This window comes from Danio rerio, chromosome 5 (assembly GCF_049306965.1).
Source record: "Danio rerio strain Tuebingen ecotype United States chromosome 5, GRCz12tu, whole genome shotgun sequence".
Classification (NCBI taxonomy): Eukaryota; Metazoa; Chordata; class Actinopteri; order Cypriniformes; family Danionidae; genus Danio; species Danio rerio.
Window position 1 is genome coordinate 66,481,380 of NC_133180.1, and position 26,706 is coordinate 66,508,085.

Below are 26,706 nucleotides of genomic sequence, written 5' to 3' on the forward strand. Positions count from 1 at the left end.
AGACTATCGAGAAAAAAAAAATAGCTTGAAGGGGCTAATAATTTTGACCTTAAAATGGTGTATAAATATTTTAAAACTGCTTTTATTCTAGCCTAAATTAAACAAATATCACTATTATATATTTTTTTCAGAAATAATAAATCAAAAAAATGTTTTTCCTTAAAAAAAGAAAATAATAAAAATAAAGATAACTAACCTGCCAATGGTGTAAAGAGAAAAATAATATGTTTGTACCCCATTTTATTTAGCTAGTTATTTAGCAGTTTATTTAATTAGCAATTATTTTTTTTTTTTGCATTTTGTATTTTTTTTATAATCGTCAGTATTTTAATACATTAGCACATACAAATACAGTCTCAGCTATACAGTAGGAAATATTGGGAAATACAATTATTATATTTTTCTTTATATTTATTATTTCTGACTTTTTGTTTTGTTTTTGTTTTTTACAGAATTGCAACTTTTTCGCAGTTGGCATTTTTCAGTTGTACCTTTTTTTCTCAGAATAAATGTTTACTTTTTGATGTTCAGGACAGCTAAACGTTTTTGTTATTGATTTTTTTTTTTATCCCACGATAAACCAGGCTTCCATATGTGCATCCATTATCTTCTATTTAACTGCTAACAGAGATATTTTTGTTTGGTACAGTATATTTATCATTCACATTTTTGTTGTAGAACACCTTCGCTGCTATCAAGGTGGGATATAAATAATTGAGAGAATTACAATATATACAGTTATTCACCTTCCTATTTTTTATTATTTTTTATTATTTTCAAAAAAATTTTAAATGATGTTTAACAGAGCGTGGACTTTTTTACAGTATGTCTGATAATATTTTTTTTCTTCTGGAGAAAGTCTGATTTGTTTAATTTCAGCTAGAATAAAAGCAGTTTTGTTAAACCATTATAAAGAATATCAATCAATATTATTAGCCCCCTTTAAGAAATATTTTTTTATTGAATTGTCTAGTCTACAGAACAAACCATCATTGTACAATGACTTGCCTAATTACCCTAATTTGGTTAACTAACCTAGTTAAGTCTTTAAAATGCACTTTAAGCTGAATACTTGCATCCTGAAAAATATCTAGTAAAATATTATGTACTTTCAACATAGTTATTAAATTAAGTTAAGAAATGTGTTAAACATATTTCCTTTAAATAAAAATTGAAAGATTTGCAGGAGGCTAATAATTCTGACTTCAACTGTACATTATTAATATGTGTGTGAACATAATAAATCCATAGTAAAAAATACATTATTTAAATGTTAGTACAAATAACAACCACAAATAAAACCTGAAAGTCATGATGTCTCAATAAAACTCTAGTCTTTTTATTTCAATTCATCTTCAGGAACATTGAGTGATTCATCCTGCCAGTACAGTCAAGTGCTATTTACCTTTTATCAGCCGGGTTAGGATGCAGTGATTGAGTGTTGGCACAGAGATTAGCAGCGAGGTCATCTGAATTAAACATCATGCTATTTTCTTCATGTTTCTAAGCCTCTTAGTCTTGGTCTTTTTTTGCCCTTTGTATTTAGTGAACCCTGGCAAAATCATTTTTCTCATTCGGCCGAACATGTGAAGGGACCGTGTCATTCGCCTGCCGTTTTACTGGAAGTACAGTTTGCTTCCAGGAAAACTGTACTTTCGCAGGAATACTGAACACTTTACTGACATGACGTGTGTTCTGACAGCTGCCACAGTGTGTGTGTTTTATCCAAGTGTGCCGCAAGCCTGCGTTTGAGTGAAGGTCTCGGCCGTTAGATCGCCCCCTGGGGGCTGGCTGCAGTACAAGTCATAAAGCCCGCCTCCTCCGTGTTAATGAAAGAGACTTGAGCCCAAATAAAAAAAAAATTATTACACTTGCAATAAAATGTCCCGAAAGATGGTTCTGGTGGATTAAGGCACTGGTTATTGTGCTAAAATAGGTGCAGATCTTCATTTTTGTAAACAGTTTGTTTTTAGCAGTAATTTAATGCTGGGCGTGTCATCGTGATTGACAGCTGTGATTGACAGTTTCTCAAAGCAGCGCGTCTGAGCTTCGGCAGGAGACTGAAGTGTTATTATTCGATTTCTGTGTTATTTTACCATGACAAAATGAGTTCAGCAGTAAACTATAGTTTCTGTCATACATGATCCTGGTGGAACACTGTTTATTCGCTAAGTTCAGGGCTTTTTTCGGGCTTTATTAGTTTGCTGATACACGCCCAACCACCCAGATAGCAAAACACAGTTCCGGCTAGATTCTCGCCTGCCGGAGACTTATCCCTTAGAGCTCAGACTGACTACCTCTGCTGGACCTACTCCGGATGCCTGGACTCACTGCCCGATTCCAGCCCGAGTCAATCGAGCCAGATGCGGCGGCCGAGCGAGCCGGCGCTGCCGCATGCGAGCCGGAATCAGCCCGCGACGCCGCGAGTAGGTTATGCGCTGCGGTCCGGAGCTGGCGCGATTGAATATATAAAACCCTCATATTTGTTAACGTTATTAAATCCATTTGTGTTGATATGACAGCAAACGCATGCTGAGAAGTTCGGGGGGCGTGGTTGATTTTACATAAAGCGTTTGGTTGGAAGCTCGACTCCGCTCATTTTCGCGGCTCCTCCTCTGGCTCCATCAGACAGTCCTTCTGCGCATGTCAAGGCTCCAATTTCAGCAGTCTTTTGCGACAGTTTGTGCCCGTCAAGCAGGCGTTTTGCCCTCAAGGCGTTCAATGGGAAAAAGGGCTGTCGCGTCGTCCATATTTTTTACAGTCATTGGTTTTATCGCTTTAGAGCTTAAAGACATGTCTGTCTGTCTGTCTGTCTCTCTGTCTGTCTGTCTCTCTAAAACTGTAAAATTACAAAAGAGTATTATTATTAACTGTCTGGGTGTTGTTGTTGTTGTTTTTTTGTGTGTGTGTGTGTTTTTTTTTTTTTTTTGCAACAATTTTTATTCCCCCTTGGAAACTAATCTGAGACTAGAGCATCCTTTACAAATGTTTGAATAAGCTTGGAATTATCTATTTTTTTTAAAGATTAGCAACTATTTATCTTTATTCATCCTATTATTTATTATTTTTTTTTTTGTGATTTATTCTTTACAGTTATAAAATGTGACTGAAAAGCTCAGAAGTGTGAATTCCCCTCACAGCTCAGACTTTTTTCAATTTAACCTTTTCTTTGAACTGTTCAGGATTGCGTATAGTATATAATGCAAGAAATAACATAAAAAATAAATTAATTAATAAGTAAATAAATATTATTCATTAAAAATATTTTTTTTATTATTACTTATTTTTATTATTTGAATTTGTTATTTTTTATTAATTAAACTATATAAATCATAATTGTGATTGCATATATGTATGTTTTTTTTGTGATACAAGTCATATGCTACCGGCACATTATAAGTCAAAAATAAATAAAAACAAAACTAAAAGAATTCATTTAATATGTTACAATTTTAGATTTAAAATTTGTATAAAATCATATATTGTTCATTAATTTTCTATTCGGCTGAGTCCCTTTATTAATCTGGGGTCGCCACAGCAGAATGTACCGTCAACTTATCCAGCAAATGTTTTACGCAGAGGATGCCCTTCCAGCTGCAACCCATCTCATTCACTCATTCACAACGGACAATTTAGCCTACCCAATTCACCTGTACAGCATGTCTTTGGACTGTGGGGGAAACCGGAGTACCCAGAGGAGACCATGCTAACTCCACACAGAAATGCCAACAGACCTTTTTGTGCCAGCGAGTCTGTTGAAGTCAGATTTATTAGCCCGCCTTTGTTTTTTTTTTTGTTTTTTGGTTTTGGTTTTATTTACCAAATGATGGTTTACAAAGCAATTAAATTTTCACAGTTTGTCTGATAATATTTTTTTTTTTCTTAAGGAGAAAGTCTTTAATTAATTTCGGCTAGAATAAAAGCAGTTTTTATTTTTTTTAAACGATTTTAAGGTCAAAATTAATAGCCCCTCAAAGTTATTTGTTCCCCCAATAGTCTACAGAACAAACCATGGTTATACAATAACTAGACTAATTACCCTAATATATATATATATATATATATATATATATATATATTACACATACATACACACACACACACACACACATACATGCATACATACATACATACTTATATATATAAATATGTCATTTACTTTGCGACCAATTTGTTGTACTGTCTGATGCTCACAAAAAATAGATAAATAAAAGTTCCTTTTTCATGGAACAGAAGTCTGAAAGTTTTCCCATAAAACTTATCACAGTTTATTTGTGTGCGGCAACAATCTCTGAAATGTTGTCAAGTGCCAATGTGACACCAAACTGTTGAGGAAGGTGTTACTTGTTATTTTTAATGCGAGCTTAACCAGCTTTGCACTCTTCAGCCCAATGAACAAAAGAATTACTGCTTGTTTCAGACAGATTCACAGATTAACTCATCTCTTTGTTTCGGAGAAAATATATATATCTGGGTTTTGTGTTGTAACAAACTAATGCCTGCATGAGCTTGTTGTCTGGGGAGATTAATATTTTTCAGCAAGTTGATTCTGTTTCCTTAAATAGATTTTCTGTTAGCAAAGCTCATTCTGTCCACAGTGTACAGCTCTCGAAAATTTCTATAAACTTACATATTCTGACTATATTCCTTATTTTTTTTCTATTAGCATCCTGACAATCTTTTTATTATGTCCTATTTTACATCATACCAGTTGTCTGTTTTATTCATGTCACAGAATAAAATCTCAAAATTCAGGTTTTTGCTTTTTTAGAATTGCAACTTTTTTGTTTGTGTTTAGACATTCTTATTGATAATCTACTCATTGTGTCTAGACATAATATTCTCAGAATTTGTGTTATATTTTTATTTTAAAACAATCTTTTTATTATGTCCCAAACTTTTTAAAGTATTAGCCTAACTCTGAGTATTGTGAGTTTATGTATATCTTACCATTTCTCACATTACAGATTTATAGTCTTTTTTTTTTTTTTTCTGGGAATTGCAATTTTTTTTTTTTTTTTTTACAGTTTAGATTTTTATGTTTTTTTTTTACTTATACCTACTTATTTATTGTGAGTTTCTTTTTTGTTTGCATCTTTTTATCTCGCAATTCAAATTATTTTCTTCAGATTTTTATTTTTTCAGCAAGTCGATTCTGTTTCCTTATGTAGATTTTCTGTAAGCAAGGCTCGTTCTGTCCATGGTTTACATCTCTCTTCTTATACTTGCAAATATATTTAAACTTGCTTATTCTGACCATATTCCTTTTTATTTTGTCCCACTTTATCAATTGTCTGTTTTATTTATGTCTCTGTATAAAATCTCAATTCAGGTTTTTGTTTTTTAGAATTGCAACTTATCTCAGTGTTCAGATATTCTTCTCAGTATTCTTGTCTAGACACACAATATTCTTTAAGTTTCTCTCATTATACAGACTTTTTTCCTCAGTATTGCAGCTTTTTGTGTTAAAATTCAGCTTTTTATTTTGTTTATTGAGGGGAGAGCAGAGACAAAAGTACTGTAAAGAGGCTGTACGGGTGCTGATATTACTTAAATATATTTTACTTAAAAAAAATAAATAAATAAAATTCCCAGTATTTAAAGTTGTGAATTGCATTATGGGACTTTTTTTGAAGTTGAAAATTCAGCTCTATAGTTTAAAAGTGACTTTTGATGACGTTTTAGTTGTTTGAAATAATGTAATGTGTAAAGGCCTGTGCACACTGAGACGTTTTTTGCTCGCGTTTTCCGTTGACGTTTAAAGCCTCGTGACTAAATAAAGAGCGTCAGTGTGATCGTGCACACCAATGCGCAAAACGCCAGGCGCAAAAGCGCAATTAAAAAAAAAACGCCTCATGCTCGTTTTTTGTTTTGACGCGCCACGTTTAAACCTTCTCTAATCAGGTTGGCACTTTTGTTCACGTGCACAGAGCTGCTGAAGTTACAGTAAACAGCACTTGGAGATGCTCAAGTGCAAAACTGTCAATGCGAGCGCACATTGAAGATAATGCCCTGAGGTGATATGAATGTAGAGCTGCTTATTGCTAGAGCTGGAGCTGCTGCTTGAACCATCCATGCTTGTTCAAGTCACCAGTAACTAAGCACGTGAACTTTCTCTCTTTCTCATCTTCTTTGTTATAAGCGGGTTTCAGAAGCTTAAAGTTGTGCAGCGCCATCTAATGTCAAGGAGGGATTTTGCATACTCTTCTGCTTGACGCCAGTGAAAATCGCTTGGGTTTGCATACGGAAAACATCTCGTAAAACGCTGACGATAAACGCAAACGAAAAGCGTCCCGGTGTGTACGAGCCTTAAGAATAAAGTGAGAAATAAGTCTGTAAAATAACTGAATGTAGTTGCAGTTTATTATGAGGTTTTAGAATCATAATTTACAGCACCAATTCCGACAATATATCACTTTACCCTATAAAAAATGTCAATAAAAGTCACTTGTTTTTTAACTTTTCAGTTACCTTTTCAAGTTGTTGGAACAAAGATCAAGGTCCAAAAATTTTATTCGAAAGCATAAATAAACAGAAAAAAACAAACATGACAAAATACGGAAAACTTATGGATATATTTAGCAGTGCATATATACAGAGATTTTTTTTTTCTCAAAATTGCAACTTTTTTTTTTTTTTTTTTTTTTACAGTTGAGATTTTAATTAATTTATGTATTTTTTTATTTACTTTAAATTTACTATTTCTTTACACAATCATTTTCTTCAGAGTTTCTTATTACTTTTCATCAAGTCAGTTCTGTTTTCTTGTATAATTTTTCTGTTAGCAAGGCTCGTTCTGTCGCTTCATATACCTACGAATTTCTTTACTTGCATACGCTGCCAAAATTCTGGCCATATTTCTTATTTTACTCAAGTAGCATCCTGACAACATTTTTATTATGTTCCACTTTCTACCTTATTAATGCTCTCTTAGGTTTTATGCTTGACACAGCATAAAATTTCACAATTCAGTTATTTATATATTTAATTTGTTTTTAGAATTGCAACATTTTTATCTCAGTGTTCATGCTTTCTTATTTGAATGTTGTTCATGTACACTCACTGGCCACTTTATTAGGTGCAGAATAAGGAGGAAAGGTGATTTAAGTCAGCTGAAAATGGAATAGTATTTCAGAGTATTTCAGTATTTCAGAAACTGCTGATGTACTGGAATTTTCACGCACCACCATCTCTATGGTTTACAGAGAATCATCTAAAAAAGAGAAAATATCCAGTAAATGGCAATTCTGTAGGCGCAAATACCTTGGTGATGCCAAAGGTCAGCGGAGAATGGCCAGACTGGTTCCAGCAAATAGAAAGGCAACAGTAACTCATGAAAGTATGGATCCATCCTGCCTTGTATCAACGGTTCAGACTGGTGGTGTAATAGTGTGTTTAGAGTTAGGCCCAATCCGGCATTAGTTAGGTGTACCTAATAAAGTGGCCGGTGAGTGTTTATCTTTTTTTTTTCTTTTTTTCCCTCAGAATTAAAGGTTTTTGTTTCAATTCAGAGTTTTGTTTATTTTATTAAAGTTATTAGTTGTAGGATATAGCACATAGCTATTACTGGTTTTTTTTTTTTTTTTGTTTTTTTTTTTTGTCTCAGATTTACAAATCTTTTTCACATTTTTTTTTTCCAGAGAATTGCAACTTTTTATTTTACAATTCAAATTATTTTCTTTTGACTTTCTCTTTAGATTTTTCAGCAAAGCAGTTCTGTTTCCTTGTATGGATTTTCTGTTAGCAAGGCTCGTTCTGTCCACACTTTCCAGCTTTCTTCTTATACTTGCAAATGTCTTTCCTTGCATACGCTGCCCATATTCCTCCGCCATCTATCTTTTCCAACGCTTTTAATGAGCGACTCTGTAGTGCTTTGAGCAAACATTGTGTATATGTGGTTTAAGGCTGGCCTTGGAGGTAATGCCAGCATTATTTGCCAACATAAGACAACCCTCATCATTCCTTTAGTGTATTTTCAATTAGAGATTCAGTCGCTGGCATACTCATCCCATTTTATTCCTCTTTCCCCCTATTTTTCTGCACTCCAGAATTATAAGCAATCCTAAAAAGACTCAATGCAGGGTGTTTTGAAAAGCTGGAAGTGTTTAAAGCTAGCAAAAACTCTTCTTATTTGTTGTACTGGAAAGTCAATTCTCAGCAGTGGCTAAATAATTAAGGCTATGTTAACTTTCTTAATGCGGCATCCAATGGATAAGCATCAAGAAAGCAAACACGTTTGATACTGATTGATTCCCGTTTGGCTTTAAATATTTCCTTCCAAACAAAAGGAAAAGTAATTAAACTTTTAGTGGGGAAGTCACAGTTAATGGCCTTGTAGTTTTAATTGGCCGCATCAATTTCTAATTAGCTAAGCAACAATTAGTGACAAAACAGTATCTCCTAACAAAGGGGCTTTTGCGAATCATATAGTTGGCCACTTTAGTGTATTGTGGACTGCTGAACAGCACGATTCAGCATTAGGTTTCAGAAACTAAATGTAAATTAGTCTCAGAATTGATGGCACTCGTACAGCTTATAATAATGTCACCAAAGATGTAGACTCCTAAGCTGTTTTTAATAAGTAAACTAATAAGTAAGAAAATCTCTGAACTACATACAAACTCTAAAACAAACACACATTCATTTTTTGAAAACAAATTGTATGTAATAAAAATGATAAATTACATAAATAAGTAAATGGATTGGTAGGAATTTATTTATTTATTTAAATAAATAAATAAATATTTATTTATTTAATAGCAAACCTATTGTTAAGGTATTGCAATTCAAATATGTATTAAGATATTGTTTATTTATTGTATTATTAATTTATTTATTTACAAGCAAATCTATTGTTAAGATATTGCTATTAAGATATGTATTGAGATATTGTTTATTTATTGAATTACAATTTTTATTTATTTTTTATTTATTTATTTAATTATTTATGTGTCATTGTGTCAAATGTGATTTCTTTATGTATCATTTATTTGTGTTACTTGGTTGCATGATTCATGTATTATTTATTTTATTTATTTATTTATTAGCAAACTTAAGATTTTGCTATTAAGATTTAAATATTGAGATATTTTTATACGTTGGATTACTGGAATGTGTATTTACTTAATTATTTATTTATTCATTCATTACCAAACCTATAATTAAGATTTAAAATAAATATAAAGCTAATGCTTGTTGCATTACTGGATTATTTATTGTATTTATTTTATTCATTTATTAGCAAACTTAAGTTGAAAGAAATTGTTTATTTATTGGACTACTTGGTTTATTTATCTATTTATTTATTTTTTATCAGCAAACCTGTTATTAATATATTGCTATTAAGATATATATTAAGATTTTATTTATTTATTTATTTATTTATTTATTTATTTATTTATTTATTTATTTATTTATTTATTTATTTATTTATTTATTAGCAAACCTGTTAAGATATTGCTATTAAGATATATATTAAGATATTGTTTTTTATGGGATTACTTGATTGTTTGTTTGTTTATTTATTTATTAATTTATTATTTGAAAACCTGTTATTAAGATTGCTATTTATCAAGCTATTTATTTAATTGATTCAATAGCTATTTATTGCTATTTTATTATATGTACTTATAAAGTACATATTCAGCATGATCTTATTCTACATCGCTTAACCTATACCCAGTATCTAAACCCAACAGCTATCTTAACTATTCATAAGCAACAAATTAGGTGTTTGAGGCAAAATTCATAGTCATTCCTAAAATTAATTATTTATTCATTCATTCATTTTCGTCGGCATAGTCCCTTTATTAATCCGGGGTCGCCACAGCGAAATGAAGCGGCAACTTATCCTGCAAGTTTTTATGCAGCGGATGCCCTTTCAGGCGCAACCCATCTCTGGGAAACATCCACACACACATTCAAGCCCACATTCATACACTATGGACAATTTAGCCTACCCAATTCACCTGTACCGAATGTCTTTGGACTGTGGGGGAAACCGGAGCACCCGGAGCAAACCCACGCGAACGCAGGGAGAACATGCAAACTCCACACAGAAACACCAACTGAGCCAAGGCTCGAACCAGCGACCCAGTGACCTTCTTGCTGTGAGGCGACAGCACTACCTACTGCACCACTGCTTCGCCCTAAAATCAATTAATTCATTAATTTTCTTTCCGTTTTAGTCTCTTCATTAATCAGGGATCGCCACAGAAGAATAAACCGCCAACTTATCCAGCACATTTTTTGCAGTAGATGCTCTTCCAGCTCCAACCCAACACTGGGAAACACCCACACACACACTACAGCCAATTTACCTCATTTAATTCACCTATACCGCATGTGTTTGGAATCTGGGGGAAACTGGAGCACCCGGAGGAAACCCACGCGATCACGGGGAGAACATGCAAACTCCACACAGAAATGCCAACTGACCCAGCTGAGGCTCGAACCAACGACTTTCTTGCTGTGCGGTGATTGTGCTACCCACTGCGCCACCGTGATGCCGACAATAGTTAAATACAATACTTAATCCAAAGTATTCTGAATAATTCCTCTTATTCCCCACAAGTAGTAGTTGTTGATTTTGCGGCTTTGACACATTAATTACCCCCCACGGAAAACATTTTGATAACCCTGCAGCATTTTTCCACAGGCTTCTTCGCTCCCTGGGAGGAGTATTATAATTTGGCCGGTCTCTCTCTCGGTGTGGTTGTCAGCTACTATCAGCACATCTACCTGTAGAACACGAGTCTCAGATAAAGGAAATAATCCCTGATGTGTGTGGCATAGAATCAACAGACAGAACTCATTTAGCCTGTCACTATCCATTTTGGAGGTTTCCTGCAAACGCTCTGAAGAAGCTATCTGCCGGGCACAGTTGCATTTTTTTTTTCCAATTTAATTCCAGTGTGTTGCTGGATTGCACTGCTCAGCTGTTTTTATGACCACATTTGTGTTCATTTCAGCAATGCGCTTGAAATCAAAGATTATTGTTATATAAATGTGCAGCATCTTTGTTTTTATTGCTTTGCATTATAGGTGTTGTGGGTTTTTTTCTGCTGTTTACATTTTTATTTTGTTGCCAATCCCAGCTTAATAGACTACTAAAAGTAAGCCTTTTATTGGCGGATTCTCCTAAAAAGTGTAAACAATTGTTTTTTTTTGGCATTGCTGTGTTTGTTTGAATGGCTCAGTATGCATCAATATTAGTTCAAGCAAAAAAGAGGTTTTGGAGTAGGACGTTCGGTATGGTCAAACAATGGCGGACTACATTTATTTTCATAATCATCCTGAATCACATATACAGCTTAAAAGATGATAAAGCTTGCTATCGGAAGTCAGGAACACTTTACAATAAGATTTTATTAGTGTCAGTTAAAGCACTTATTAATGTAAAAACAGTGAACAATACATTTATTGCAGTGTTTATTCACGTCTATCTAACGTCAGTTAATTAAAATACAGTCGTATTATTAGTTCATGTTGACTCACAGTGCATTAACTAGTGATAACAAGCATGAGTTTGTATTTTAATAACGCATTTGCTATCATTAATAAATGCTGTATATGTATTGTTCATTATTAGTTCATGTTAGTAAATGCACTAACATTAACTAATGGAACCTTATTGTAAAGTGTGACCCAAAAATCTTTTTTTATGGGAATTATTTGGACAAAATACCAGGGGATGATCAATTGCACATTAAATTTCTTAAGTGACAGTACAGATGACTTGATAAAATAGCACTCATTTACGTTTACATGTAGTCATTTAGTAGACAGTTTTGTCTAAAGCAACTTCCAATCGAGACGGCATTCAGCGATTCAACATGAAGAGTCAATACACTGAAGACCACTCAGAGAAGTAAGTGTTAGAGTAAAGAGTTTAAGTAAACTGTCTAGTGCAGCATTTCCCAACAGGGGGGGCGGGGGTCGCGGCCCACAAGGGGGCCTCAGCAAGCTCTGTGGGGGGTTGTGTTTTATTTATATATATATATATATATATATATATATATATATATATATATATATATATATATATATATATATATATATATATATATATATATATATATATATATATATATATAATATATATAATATTTATAAAAATATATATATATATAAAAACAATTATATAAATTGTATAAATTATAATAATTATACATAAAATATATGTATAAATTATATAAATATATAAATTTGCAGTGGACAATTAGGAGAATGATCATGTTGTCAAATATACTTTAAAATGTTTTATTGTGTATGTGCAATATACAAAAGTTATGGTTATTTAAAAAATATTATTTAGAATTATGATCAGAATTTTCATTTTTGTCCAGTCTTCAGTTTTTATTCTAATATAATCTAAAGTAATCTGATTGACTAATTTTTTATTTGTTTATCAGTTTTGCAAGCAGTTGTTCTTCTTAATATTTTGTGGAAAACCCCAGATTTTTTTCGTTCCTTCATTTGTTCCTTTATTAGTTCCTTCGTCCATTCATGCATCATGAAAACTGTGCAACAGAATTAAAATGTTTTGTATCAATATAACAGCCTTTAGCGTCACTTCTGATCACTTGAATGCATTCATTAAGTTTTAATTACTTCATTTCATTTTTCTCACATCATCTTTTTTTTGTACACACACACATGCATGTATTTAACGTAATCTACCTCAGCTCAATCCATTAATCATGATTAACCTCTACATGTAGGCATCACTTGGGTCATACATACACACATACGCACACTCCATCTTGAGTTTGCATTTCTTTCATTAGCTTTGCAATTTGCAAATCCATTTTTAGCCCTTGTAATCCAGTCCCAAACAACAGATGGGGCTCTCTGATTGATTAGTTTGCTGATTGTTTCGATATATAACACATAATACATGACAGAACATCTGTTTCCGTTGATGACCAGCACATTAAGCCGTTTAAAGCTTAAATGCATACCTGACCCTAATTAGACTCCTATAAGTGAGCGTAATGGCTATGTTTTGCTGGATCACCATTGTTTTGTTTCTTCTTGTTACTTATTACAGTGTTGTTTCTCTTCAGGGACATGGCTGGGAGTATTGAAATCATGCAGCTAGACTTCGAGATGGAGAATTTCACCAGCCAATCAGTCACTAGAAGGATCAACTGGAATATTGATTACCGGGGCCAGAATCCGACCTCGGATGCTGAGAAGGTGGTCACCGAGCTCACGGTTGTGCAGAAGGACATCCAGGCCATCATTCCACTTTCAATGGTAAGAAGCTCTTCCTGCCTGCCAGCCAGGGTCGTAAAGTATGAGGTATGAGATTGCACTTCAGTCTAGTTTAAATGTAATTTAGCTTGTCAAATCAGTAATGCAATAGATCACCGCAGGTCTTTTTTTTTCAGCAGCCTTGGTTCTGGAATTATTTTTCCCCATTCATTTTCTTTATAGACGATTCAAAAGATTTTTAATGACAAGTTTGGGGCATGAATCAGGACATTCAATTGAAACTATTCTAAATATTACGCACACAAAACATCAGCCTTCTGAAATGTATCTTTGTTCTCATCACATTTTAAGAGCAGCCTCAACTTCTGGATTCAACTGGAATTCGTCAGTTGCTTTTTTTTTGGATTTTAAGGCAAGTTATATTGAGGTTTGGGTTCTGCAAATGCATATATCAGAGCTCTGTGACCATGTAGAATTAAAACACCTGGAATAAATTGCCTCACAGCAAGAAGACCGGCTGGGTCAGTTGGCATTTCTTTGTGGAGTTCGCATGTTCTCCTTGTGTTCGCGTGGGTGCTCCGGTTTCTCCCACAGTCCAAAGACATGTGTTATAGGTGAATTGAATATACCAATTTGGCCATAGTGTATGTGTGTGAATGCAAATGTGTATGGGTGTTTTTCAGTGTTGGGTTGCGGATGGAAGGGTGTCCACTGCGTAAAACACATGCTAAACAAGTTGGCAGTTCATTCTGCTGTGGCAACCCCAGTTAAATGAAGGGACTAAGCCGAAAAGAAAATTAATGAGTGAATGATTTATCATGTATGGCCATACACCCAAAGAGCTTGACAGTCATGAGGGGGGTCTCGCCACACCAACACCACTGTGCAGCAAACACTTTGATGATGTGCTGGCAACCACAGGACAATGGCGCCAGTCCGCTCACCACACACAGGCTTGGTGGAGTGGAGAGATAGTAATACAGCCAATTTGGTGGAGGAATGATTGGGAGGCCATAATGGGTAAGGGCCGATGAAGGGAATTTGGCCAAGACTCCTGGGTTACATCCCTACTCTTTTAGAGAATGGGAATTTTAATGACCACAGAGAGTCAGAACCTTGCTCTAACATCTCATTCAAAAGATGGCACTCACTGACAGTATAGTGTCCTTCACTATACTGGGGCGTTATAGGCCACAGACCGTAGGTTGACCGTAGGTTGAGCTCTCCCTGCTGGCCTCACTAACACAATTTCCAACAGCAACCTTGTTTTCCCATGTGGTCTCCCATCCAGGTACTGACCAGGCTCATCCCTCCTTAGCTTCAGTGAGTAACTAGTCTTGGGTTCCAGGGTGATATGGCTGTGCAACCTCAGATTTTTTAAAGTTGCACTATTGAGAAATTAGGTTGACCAAATTGGTTGCACCAAAGAGCCCTGGTATGTGGAACACATGTGAAACTCATACAGTATGAAACACACATGAAACATATTTTCAAGAAGAAAAAAAAAGTGTTGCATTTGTATTTTTACATCTGAAGCCTGTGTGACCGTTGTGTTTTGTTTTATTAGAGTATAAATATATATTTTGGGGTTTCATAGAAACATAGCTAAAATCACACATTTCCAGTGAGCATATTTCTTGCAAGTAACTGTGCACTACTGCACTTCTAACTTAAAAACAAAGGTCAACCCGTTGCATCAAAGCCTATTTATTGCAAATGTTTGTTGTAAGGTTTATTGAGATGAAAATTCTGAATAATTTTTTTTTTTACCCCTAAATCCCATTTTACTCTTTTTAAGATGTGTTTTTGTCAATAACAAGAGGACAACACTAAATACGGACATAAATAGGGTCTGAACTTTTTAGGCTTTTAACCACTTCTAGTGTATGAAAATGCATTACATTAGATTGCGTTCACAGTGTAAATGCTTGTGTGGTCAAATGCATCTGTACAGCAACAACAAAAATATATATATACTGATGGGCTTTTGAAACTAACTATAAAGGGATCTTAAGCTAGGAATGCTTTGAATGTGAAAAAAAAAGTATAAAGCACAGGCCTGATTCTAACACAAACAGTATTCTGAAGAACGATGAAAGCCTAGAGCCATTGACTATGATATTTCTGTTTTTATTTTATTATTTTTTTTAGTAAGGATGTCAATGCCTATTATTTTCAAACATACTTCAAACTATCTTCTTTTTGTTCAATTAATAGAACTGTGTAGGGCTACTTAAAGGGATAGATCACCCAAAAATCTAAATTCTGTCATTTGCTCGGCTTGTGCATGTTTCAAACCTTTGAGTTTCTATCTTCTGTTAAACACAGATGTTTTGTAGAAAGCTGAAAACTTTTACCCATTATCTTCCATAGTAAGAGCAACAAATACTCATAAAAGTAAATAGTAACTACATTTTTATTTTTAGCTGAACTATCCCTTTAAGGGATAAAGCAAATGCTTAATTGCAGATGCAGAATAAGGCATTAATATTAACTTTTTTTGTACTAATAAACAGCTAAAAATGCAAACTAATAATCATCTAGTTAGTGTTAAATGGTCGCCATTCAAAAATATTACATTAGTTTGTTAATTCTTTCAATTAAGTCTGAAAATACACTTTTTTAAGGTAGTAGGTCTGTTGAAAGAGCTAGAAATGGACCCTAGTGCTGATCCACTCACTTCCTAAGCAAGACACTCCATTATTCATGTATTAAAATTAATCCATGGTTAGCTGGAGCCACTTGTCCTCCTCCATAATATTTGTGTATGCTTAAGCTGAAGCATGATTCAGTACACAGGGACCAGGTGCAGCAGAAAAGACACTTTTCTTCATCTAGGGAAGTTGCTTTGACCTGTCAGTTTCTTCCGTCCCCGCTGAAACCTATCTGTGTGTTTCAAAAGCCCTGCACAGGCAGAATATAGCGCTTCAAATAACAAGAAGTGAATACAAAACAAGGCGGTCATGAGGGAAATGCTGAGATCTGTGGCAGAGCTGGAGCCAAGGCTTCAATTTTTCACGACCTCCCTTCATGCGCACACACACACACACACACACACACACACACACACACACACACACACACACACAGATGAATCCAAGAACATCCCAAACCCTCGTGAGCGGCTTCTGTATGCAGCATTTGAAGGGATCATTGGTGGGCTCTTGGCGCACACTCATGAATATCTGCAGAAATTGAGAAACCGTTTTCCTGATTATAGACCTGTACTCACAGATGGATCCAAAGCAGATAACTGAATATAAGTATCAGCAAAAGCTGGAGACCAATGTCTTAGTGTACGAGTCTCAGGACAATCTTCAGAGTTTTGAAATGTTTATTTAATTCATGATTCTTGATTCAATTTAGTTCATAAAGGTGTTTTTAATACAAATGCTGAATTAATAAAAAAGCCACAAACCTGTTTATTCAACTTTTTGTATTATTAATATTTTATATTGAAAGAGAACTTGCCTCTCTATTTTAAAAGCATTCAATAAACAGTGAGATAGTGAATATAGAATATAGAAAAAATCAAAATCACACAAAAAAAATCTGTTTTTTTTATTTTTATTTTATTTTTATACCTTTTTGTCCGGCAGGTGTTAAATTATAGCCAATTACCGTAAAATAACAGACAGTAAATTACTTACATTTACTGGACATTTAAATTTAAGTAAACTTCTGTAATTTACTGTCTGTTTTATGGTCAATGTCTGTAATTTAATGGTTCTTATTTTGCTTTTTTTTATCCAAATTTAAGTGTGGTTTACTTATAAACTCTTTTCGAGAGGATCACGTCTTTATGATTGACCATGGCTGGTTCCACATTGGCTATCACATGATTCACCTATCAGATGATTCCTAAGTCACTTTAAATACCCAGAGTTTCTTACCGCAGTTATCTTCATCTTGAAGAAACCCTCTTTTCACTCCTACTCCTCCTCCATTGTACTTTAAAACACTGTAAAAAAAAAAAAAAAAAAAAAACATAAACGACAATTTTCTGGCAGCAGGGGTGCAGAAAATAACTGTAAAATAACATTAAAAAACTGTCAGAATAAAAACTGTAGATAATCTATAAAAACAGTCATTTCTTGCTCCATAATTACAAGTTATCACTGTAATTTTATTTTACTAATTATAACTGTAACGATACAGATAATTACTGCCATTTTAGTAATTATTACTGCAATTATACAGAATATTACTGTCATTTCACAAATTATTACTGCAAATATATAATTTATTAATTTAATTAAACAGATTAATTAAAGTGATTATAATTATTATTACTGTAATTATACAGATTAATTAAAGTGATTATAAGGATTATTACTGTAACTATACAGATTATTTCTGTAATTGTACAGATTAATTAAAGTGATTATAATGATTATTACTGTAATTATGCAGCTTATTGCTGTAATTATACAAAATAATTAATGTGCTTATAATGATTATTACTGTAATTATAAAGGTTAATTATGTGATTATACAAATTGATTAAAGTGATTATAATGGTTATTAATGTAATTTTACTGGTTATTTCTGTAATTATACAGATTAGTGTGATTATAATTATTACTGTAATTATGCAGGGTTTTGCTGTAATTATACAGATTAATTAATGTTATTATAATGATTGTTACTATAATTATCCAGGTTATTGCTGTAATTATACAGATTGATTGTTATTATAATGAATATTACTGTAATCACACAGGTTATTACTTTAATTATACAGAATATTTAATGTGATTATAATGATTAATGAAATTATAATGATTATTACTGTAATCATACAGGTTATTACTGTAATTATACAGAATAATTAATGAAATTATAACGATTATCACTGTAATTATGCAGGTTATTACTGTGATTATACAGAATTATTAATGTGATTATACAGATTAATTAATGTAATTATAATGATTATTACTGTAATTATGCAAGTTATTACTGTGATTATACAGAATTATTAATGTGATTATACAGATTAATTAATGTAATTATGCACAAAATCTCTCTCTCTCTCTCTCTCTCTCTCTCTCCCTCCTAAAATAACTTTTAACAAACTTTTAAAACAGAAAAAAAATTAAAGAATGATTAAAAAAGGCTTAAGACCAAATAATTGCTGCTGTCATGAAAATACTGTAAATATAACTATAATATAGTTTGGCATTTGAGATGAGCTCTTAGTCAGCAATATATCTCTCCATAGCAATTCCTAATTTGCCATTAGCCATAAACACACAGGGGAGTTCTTAAGACCAACCTGAGCTCAAACTCCCTTCCCGCCCTTCAAATGGGAGGAAGCCCGGGCTCGAGAATCTTCTAAGATCTTCACGCTTTATTACCAATCATCAGCTCAGTGTGAACTCTTGGAAAAAATAAAATGTTAATCAAGCCCTACTGACAAACTGTTGGATAACATTAATTAAATTAAGTATTCAATTTTTTTTTATAATTATAATTAAATAAATACTGGAAAAAATAGGGTTGATATGAATAAAGTGTTTAACATTTCCCATTTAACATGTTATAATTTTTTCCTCTTTCCTGTAGCCTTTAAGCTCATCATAAGTTCAGGAAAATCTACATGGAGCTTTTAATATGCAGAACATACTTTTACAGTTATTTCTTTAGTTTAGTGGTTAGTATATTAGTAGTTTTAAACATTAAAACTGACATTGCTTCAAGAAGTCACAAATAACTTACTGTTATGAGTTACACTTGCATGTATTCATTGTACTTAGGAAAAGATGACATTACACAAAAAGTAATATTTAAAAATGTATATAGTATTAACATATTTTTTTGTGTGTAGACCGTTTCAAATCAATAGCTGTGCCAGTTTATATCAGCTGGTACACTACCAGTGTAGGTAGTAGAGATGGAGGTAGCTCAATAGGTTTTGAAACGGAGCTAAAATGTGAGACAAACAGATGTGACTGTTCAATAGCTGGAAGATATGTGATATGCACAATATGCCATGTGTTTATGTGGGCCTTTTATGCTTGAAAAGATGCATTTTATACACTTTCTAAATACTCGAGAGGTCTGTTCGCCCTCTTTAGGGGATTTGTCTGTAGGAAGCAATCAGAGATGCTCGTATAAGAGGTTTTTGCAGACACAACAATAGCAGAACCTATGTGCTGTATGCCAAGAGCATGAAATGAATCCCGCACTGATTTAGGCGAGCAAATCCCACTTCATACACCCACAAACATGATCACATTCACGCCATCTAATGGAAATCCTGCATACAGATGCAGATAGGAACACATGCATATACACATTCAAAAACGGCAGTTTTTGTTTAAGTGTAAATGATCATGTTTACATGTATAAGTTCCAAGATACAAAAGCAGAGAGTGAAAAGAGGGTGCACATATACTGGGGCATTTATTTTCTGAGACCACTTGAAAAATCAAAAGTATTAAATATGATGTGTAACAGCATCTAAAATTTTAAATAGCAATGATAAAAGCATACATAATACATGTTATAATTTTGACCATCATTTAAAGACACCAACTGAAATAGAAGAGCAACGAAAAATTAAGTAATTTTTTTATTTATTTATTTTATTTTTTTTTTTTTGGAATGGAAAGTTCAAACTCTACCAGATTTGCTAAAAAAGGTTCCATGAACGTAAAAGGTTCTTCATGTAACCATTAAAGCCAAGAACCTTTTTTTTTCTTAGGTGTAGTGTTTAGGTTTAGTTTTTACTGTTTTAATTGTGACATAGATGTGAACATGAAAATGACTGAAACTGCAGTTCATCTACTGACCACTTGAGGCTTGCTCCAAAAAGGGGTCAATCCCCATGTTAAACTGTCCAATGTAATCTCCTAAACTCTGCGTACCTGGTACCTGGTTCGTGACATAATTTACTTCTGCATCTTTTTAATTTTAAAGGTCCATACTGGCCCAATACCCCTATAAGTATTACGTTCTCTCATCGATTGGAATAGAATAACATTTGCATATATTATGATCGAGACATTTTTCTTTTTTCCTATGATTACTTGCATGTGCAGAAACCGACAAAATTATTTACGGCAACCTAGACCACACAGAACCTAAAAAGTACACTTTCAAATTTAAGTTTACAAAAAAAAAAAAAAAAAAAAACGCCTCTTTTTTTGGTGGGGTTTATTATAACACATACAACATATAACAACATGTGTTTTATAAAAAGTCAAAAGGATTTCTTTAAAATGATACCAAACTTTTGCATTTACACCCCTTGTGTGTGTATTTGGGAAGCTTTTTAATTCGAGTAGGCAAAATCCAGGCGGAAAGCCCAAAATAGCACTTTACTTTAGGAGGATAACTGTTGCAAAAGAGGTGTTTACAATTATTTATTTAGTTAGTTAGTTAGTTAGTTAGTTAGTTAGTTAGTTAGCTAATAGTTAACTAACTAACTAAACCCTAATCAAACACAGCTGACAGACTAATCAAGGTGTTCAAGACTAATACAGGCTATTAAGCAGGTCTGAATGGAATGTTAAACTATGCAGAGCGTAGATGAAGTTTAAGACCACTGATATAGCTAATATGTCCTATTCTTCATCACAAATATGATTAGTGAATTATTTTAATTTATATTAATTTTAAATACTGCATAATTACTTTTAATTAGTGCATAATTACTGCACTTGAGTGACGGGTATATGCTGCTCACCTTCACATCACCTCATCTGGGTTAATTCGCTAAGCTTGACATATTATATTTATATTTTTGTTTTTTATGGCCTTTAAGTCTTTTGCTGTTGGGATTTATTTATTACGTTTATCAAATTATATGGCATGTTGTGCAGTTAATTGTGTTCACAAACCGTAAGTCCGGCTATATTTTCTGATGAGTGATTCAAACAGTATATCTTTATATAATTGAATTGTTCAGATGCAAAAACATTTAAATCTCATCTGAATTTATTTTAAATTGATAATTTTTCTCAATGTATAGGTTCAGTAATTTCCCTTTTGTGAATAATTTCTTTTCATGGTCTTCAAAACTCAACATAATAAAGGAGTCTGAGAATAATGCTTATTTTTGATGGAAATTTTAGACGGCACTTAGTGGTTTTTGCATCTGAACTCTTCAGTTCCATTTACAAACATGCTTGTTTAATTTAAAACAATGCATTTATTATTATTTATAATTATATTTAAAGTGTTAATGCACTCCAGAATCTGACACATTGATTTACTGTAGGCAATAAAACATAGGCATCCGAAACGTTGTTAAACAGTGCTGTGCCTGTATTTCATAAATAGCCTAGCATTCATTAACACTGACTACATTTGAGGTTTTTGGAGGTAATTAGCATTTTCCTCGGTCCCACTTTATATTAAGTGGCCAGAACTACTATGTACTTACATCAAAATATAAATACAATGTACTTAACATGATCATAATGTATTGTAGAACACTTCTGGTGCTCTTGAGGTGGGATACAAATAAGATTATGGACAGGTTTGGGGTTATGGGTAAGTTTAAGGAGGAGTTAAAGTGTAAGGGATGGTCAACAGTGTAATTATAAATGTAATTACAACAATTAATTACAGATGTATTTACATGCAGGTATTTAATCACACATGAGTACAATGTTAAAACGTGTATTTACACAATAAATACACTGTGACAAAAGAAAGTACATATAAGTTAAGGCCACTTAATATAAAGTGGGACCATTAAAACAGAATACAACCAAGATCATGTGGCCAGAACATGAAAGAGGCATTTAATGAACACATTGAGCATTTCACCCAAAGAAAAGACAATTGGAATGTGTAACAAGGCATTTGTAGCTCCACCCATGCCACATTCCTTTGCCAATTTCAGATTATGTATTGTAACGGTTGGTCCTGCCCACTTGTAGCTTAATTTGCAGAATTCCGAAACCTACAGGTGATATCACAGACATTGCATCCATATTTTTTATTTAGTCTGTAATGTTAACATGCAAAAAATATATGCATGTTACATACAGATTCTGTCGAATTCCAAATTCTTATTCTTCTGAGTAATTTTTAGAGGTGGTCTCAGTCATATGAATCACAGTGACAGGTGTGTTTATCTCAGAAGGCTCAATGTGGCTACAATTAACCATCTAACCCCACATAGCCAGTCTCTTAGCCTCTATTAACATGAACTGCTCTCTCAAGCCTGGCCAGAGAGAGAAGCCTTTAGCATTCATACCGGATCAGCTCTGCATGTTCTCTGAAATAGAAGAGTTTTGGCTGGTGAAGGTGGCCCTTGATAAGCACACGGGGGACAGAGGACGTGTTGCCTTTACATGAGCAATAGTACATCATAAATAAAACATAAAGCGGCCTTCCAATCGAGGCAAGTATCACACTAACACACACAAACAGCATTTTGGACTAGGGAATAGTCCGGCTATATTGCGAGGTCAAGATGACCTTATGTTTTTTTCTCCTCTGGCTGTAAACCTGAGGGACAGATTAAGACATTCAAGTAATAACTTGACCCTCTTTGATGTATAATAGACTCTTTTTACTGCTTAATCCTGCAAATTCTGACATTAGAGTCAGAAAAATCTATTTATTTTTTAATCAACCTACTGAACTTTTAGACAGGCGGTTCATGACTTTCTGACTCAAAAACACCCAAATGTTAATATATAATCTAACAATTTTAAATGAACCATTTTTTCTCATGCTGATAATACTGATAATCATGTTTTACTAAAAGTTTTGGAAACTAAATGTCATTGTGACAATAGTAGGACTACACTCCCTGGCCACTTTATAAGGTACACCTTACTAGCACCGGGTTGGACCCCCTTTTTCCTTCAGAACTGCCTTAATCCTTTGTTACATAGATTCAACAAGGTACTGAAAACATTCCTCAGATTTTGGTCCAAATTGACATGATAGTATCAAGCAGTTGCTGCAGATTTGTCAGCTGCACATCCATGATGCAAATCTCCCCCTTTACAACATCCCAAAGGTGCTTTATTGGATTGAGTCTGGTGACTGTGGAGGCCATTTGAGTATAGTGAATTGCATTGTCATGTTTAAGAAACCGGTCTAAGATGATTCGAGCTTTATGACATGGCTCATTATCTTGCTGTAAGAAGCCATCAGAAGATGGGTACATTGTGGTCATAAAGAGATGGACGTGGTCAGCAACAATATTCAGGTAGGCTGTGGTGTTGACACGATGCTCAATTATTACTAATGGGCTCTGTGTCAAGAAAATATCCCCCACACCATTACACCACCAGCAGCAGCCTGAACTGCCAACAAGGCAGGATGGAACCATGCTTTCATGTTGTTGATGCCAAATTCTGACCCTACCATCCAAATATCGCAGCAGAAATTGAGATTCCTCAGACCAGGCAACGTTTTTCTAATTTTCTATCGTCCAATTTTGGTGAGCTTGTGCGAATTGTAACCTCAGTTTCCTGTTCTTAGCTGACAGGAGTGGCACCCGGTGTTGACTTCTAATGTTGTAGCCCATCCGCTTCAAGGTTCAATGTGTTGTGCTTTCAGAGATGCTCGTCTGCAGACCTCAGTTGTAACGAATGCTTATTTGAGTTACTGTTGCCTTTCTATCAGCTCAAAGCAGTCTGGCCATTTTCCTCTGACCTCTGACATCAACAAGATGATTGTCCCCACAGAACTGCAGCTCACTGGATATGTTTTTTCTGACCATTCTCTGTAAATGCTAGAGATGGTTGTGCGTGAAAATCTGAGTAGATCAGCAGTTTCTGAAATACTCAGACCATCCATGCTATTCAAAGTCACTTAAATCACCTTTCTCTCCCATTCTGATGCTCAGTTTTAACTGCAGCAGATTGTCTTGACCATGTCTACATGCTCAAATGCCTTGAGTTGCTGCCATGTGTTTGGCTGATTAGAAATTTGTGTTGACAAGCAGTTGGACAGGTGTACCTAATAAAGTGGCCGGTGAGATATATACAGTGAGTGCAGAAAGCATTCAAACCTCCTTAAATTTTCACTCTTTGTTATATTGCAGCCATTAGCTAAAATCATTTAAGTTCATTGTTTTTTTTTTTAAATAATGTAAACACAAACCTCCACATTCACAACACAGAATTGTTGACATTTTTGCTCATTTGTTAAAAAAAAAGAAAAAAAATATGCATGTTCCTAAGTATTCAGACCATTTACTTAGTATTTAGTAAAAGCACTCTTTTGATCTAATGCAGCCTTCAGTATTTTTGGGAAAGATAGAAAAAGTTTGTCACACCTGGATTTGGGGATCCTCTGCGATTTCCTTTTTGCTGATCCTCTCCAGTTCTGTCAGGTTGGATGGTAAACATTGATGGCCAGCCATTTTAGGTCTCTCAAGACATGCTCAATTGGGTTTAATTCAGGGCTGTGGTTGGGCCATTCAAAAACAGTCACAGAGTTGTTGTTTAGCCACTCCTTTGTTGTTTTACTCTTTTCAATATGGGGTGCTGTGGGTACATTAATGAGGGAAAAAATGAACTTATCATTTTATAGAAATGGTTGCAATATAACAAAGAGTGAAAAATGTAAGGGTATAAAATTGTAATACTTTCTGAACGTACCCTTTGTTTGTTGACATTAAAAGACTCTATTCATGGATTACAATACAGCCCCAAAACACTATTTAATTGCCATTTGAAATTGCTATACTTTGCCATTGTACTTTAAACCTCAAGGTTTGAAAACTATAAATAAATTAATTAATGTTTAATGCATTTTAAATAAGTACAGGTCAGAAAAAAGAATATTATGCTATTGAATTGTTGCGAGGGAAGACAATAAATAAAGAAGTTGTACATAAATAAGAAGGCTATGCAACAAATACATAAATAAAAATTATATTATCCCATGTGATATTGCAAGCCACTCGGTTATATTCATAAAACACTTGCTGTTGCATATCAAGCTGGATATTTATAGCCCAGACAACTGTAAATTCCTCAGAAAAAAATAAAACCAGTTTGTCAGCTCATAGTGTCTTGCATGAAATGCCTGTATCTTTGGTCTCCTCTAGCCTTTGATAAGAGGATCAGGTTTACCTTGCTCTGACTGTGTGTGAAGTGTTTAATGGCTTGCAAAAGCTCCCTTGCTGTTATTTACAGCCAAAGCTGCCTGTCTCCATCTGAGCCGCCGGTTCCAGCCATCGCCTCTCGCTGTCACTGTAAATACTGCTCGCCAACGAAATGATACTGCCATTTGCATTGCCAACCACACGCTTGCAGATTGCTGTCACTTTAAAATGATTCAGGTGGAATTTATCGGCAACATTGACCTCTTTTTTTGTGCTGTTGCTTTAAATTGTGCTGCAGGAGTGTCTTTCTGATATGAACTATGTTAAATTCTATGGTAAAAAAAATGAAAGAATAGCATGATGAGTGGGACCTGAAAAAAAAATACATAAATGTACATGATTTATTTGCATTTATTTATTTATTTATTCAGATTATGATTTATTCATATTGCGATTTATTCATATCGTTTCTGTGTGGAGTTTGCATTTTTTCGCTGTGTTGGCGTGGGTTTCCTCTGGGTGCTCCCGCATCCCCCACAAGTCCAAAGACATTGTCTGTTGGGTATGTGGGTGAATGAGTGTGTATGGATGTTTCCCATGTATGGGTTGCAGCTGGAAGGGCATCCGCTGCGTAAAACATGTGCTGGATAAGTTGGCGGTTGATTCTGCTGTACCGACCCCAGATTAATAAAGGGACTAAGCCGAAAAGAAAATGAATATGAATATATGAAGAATAATAAAAGGATTGCCATGCATTAAAATAATTTAAATGCATGACACAAAGGCAAAAAAACTGTCCGTTGTGAAGCGGAGGGTTGTTGCCTTTGCCAAGTGCACTCAAATTCTTTAATGCACGGTAAGCTGTTGAATATCCCACTTATTACACGACCATTTGCCAAGTTATAGACCAGTTAAAACTAGATTTGCTTTTTGCAGCTTAATGTTTAAACCAATTAGATCAGTTTTGACTTGGGCCCAATCCCAGTTCAATATATTTTACCCCTAAAGGCTGGTTTATACTACTGTGTCGAGTGATCGGAGTGGCCCACGATGCATGCCTTGCGCGTAGCTTAGCATTTATACAGTACATCTGCATGCTGGGTGATGCAGTGGCGCTGTAGATAGTGCTGTCGCCTCACAGCAAGAAACGTCGCTGATTCGAGCCTTGGCTGGGTCAGTTGGCGTTTCTGTGTGGAGTTTTCTCCCCTGCGTTCATGTGGGTTTCCTCCGGGTGCTCCAGTTTCCCCCACAGTCCTAAGACATGCGGTACAGGTGAATTGAGTAGGCTAAATTGTCTGTAGTCTATGCGTGTGAATGAGTGTGTATGGATGTTTCCCAGAGATGGGTTGCGGCTGGAAGGGCATCCACTGCGTAAAAACGTGCTGGATAAGTTGGCGGTTTATTCCGCTGTGGCGACTCCGGATTAATAAAGGGACTAAGCTGAAAAGAGAATGAATAAA

At 34.3% G+C, this 26,706-nt stretch overlaps 1 protein-coding gene across 9 annotated transcripts in view; it reads left to right on the forward strand.

Moving 5' to 3' along the window:
- Positions 1–26,706, forward strand: part of tmem132e (transmembrane protein 132E) — a 1,112,950-nt gene that overhangs the window by 1,017,452 nt on the left and 68,792 nt on the right. For all 9 annotated transcript variants that reach the window (XM_073950677.1, XM_073950678.1, XM_073950680.1 and 6 more), the window contains one exon: positions 13,068–13,260. In XM_073950677.1, the coding sequence (XP_073806778.1) occupies positions 13,068–13,260 (193 nt within the window). The remainder of the gene's footprint in view (positions 1–13,067; positions 13,261–26,706) is intronic.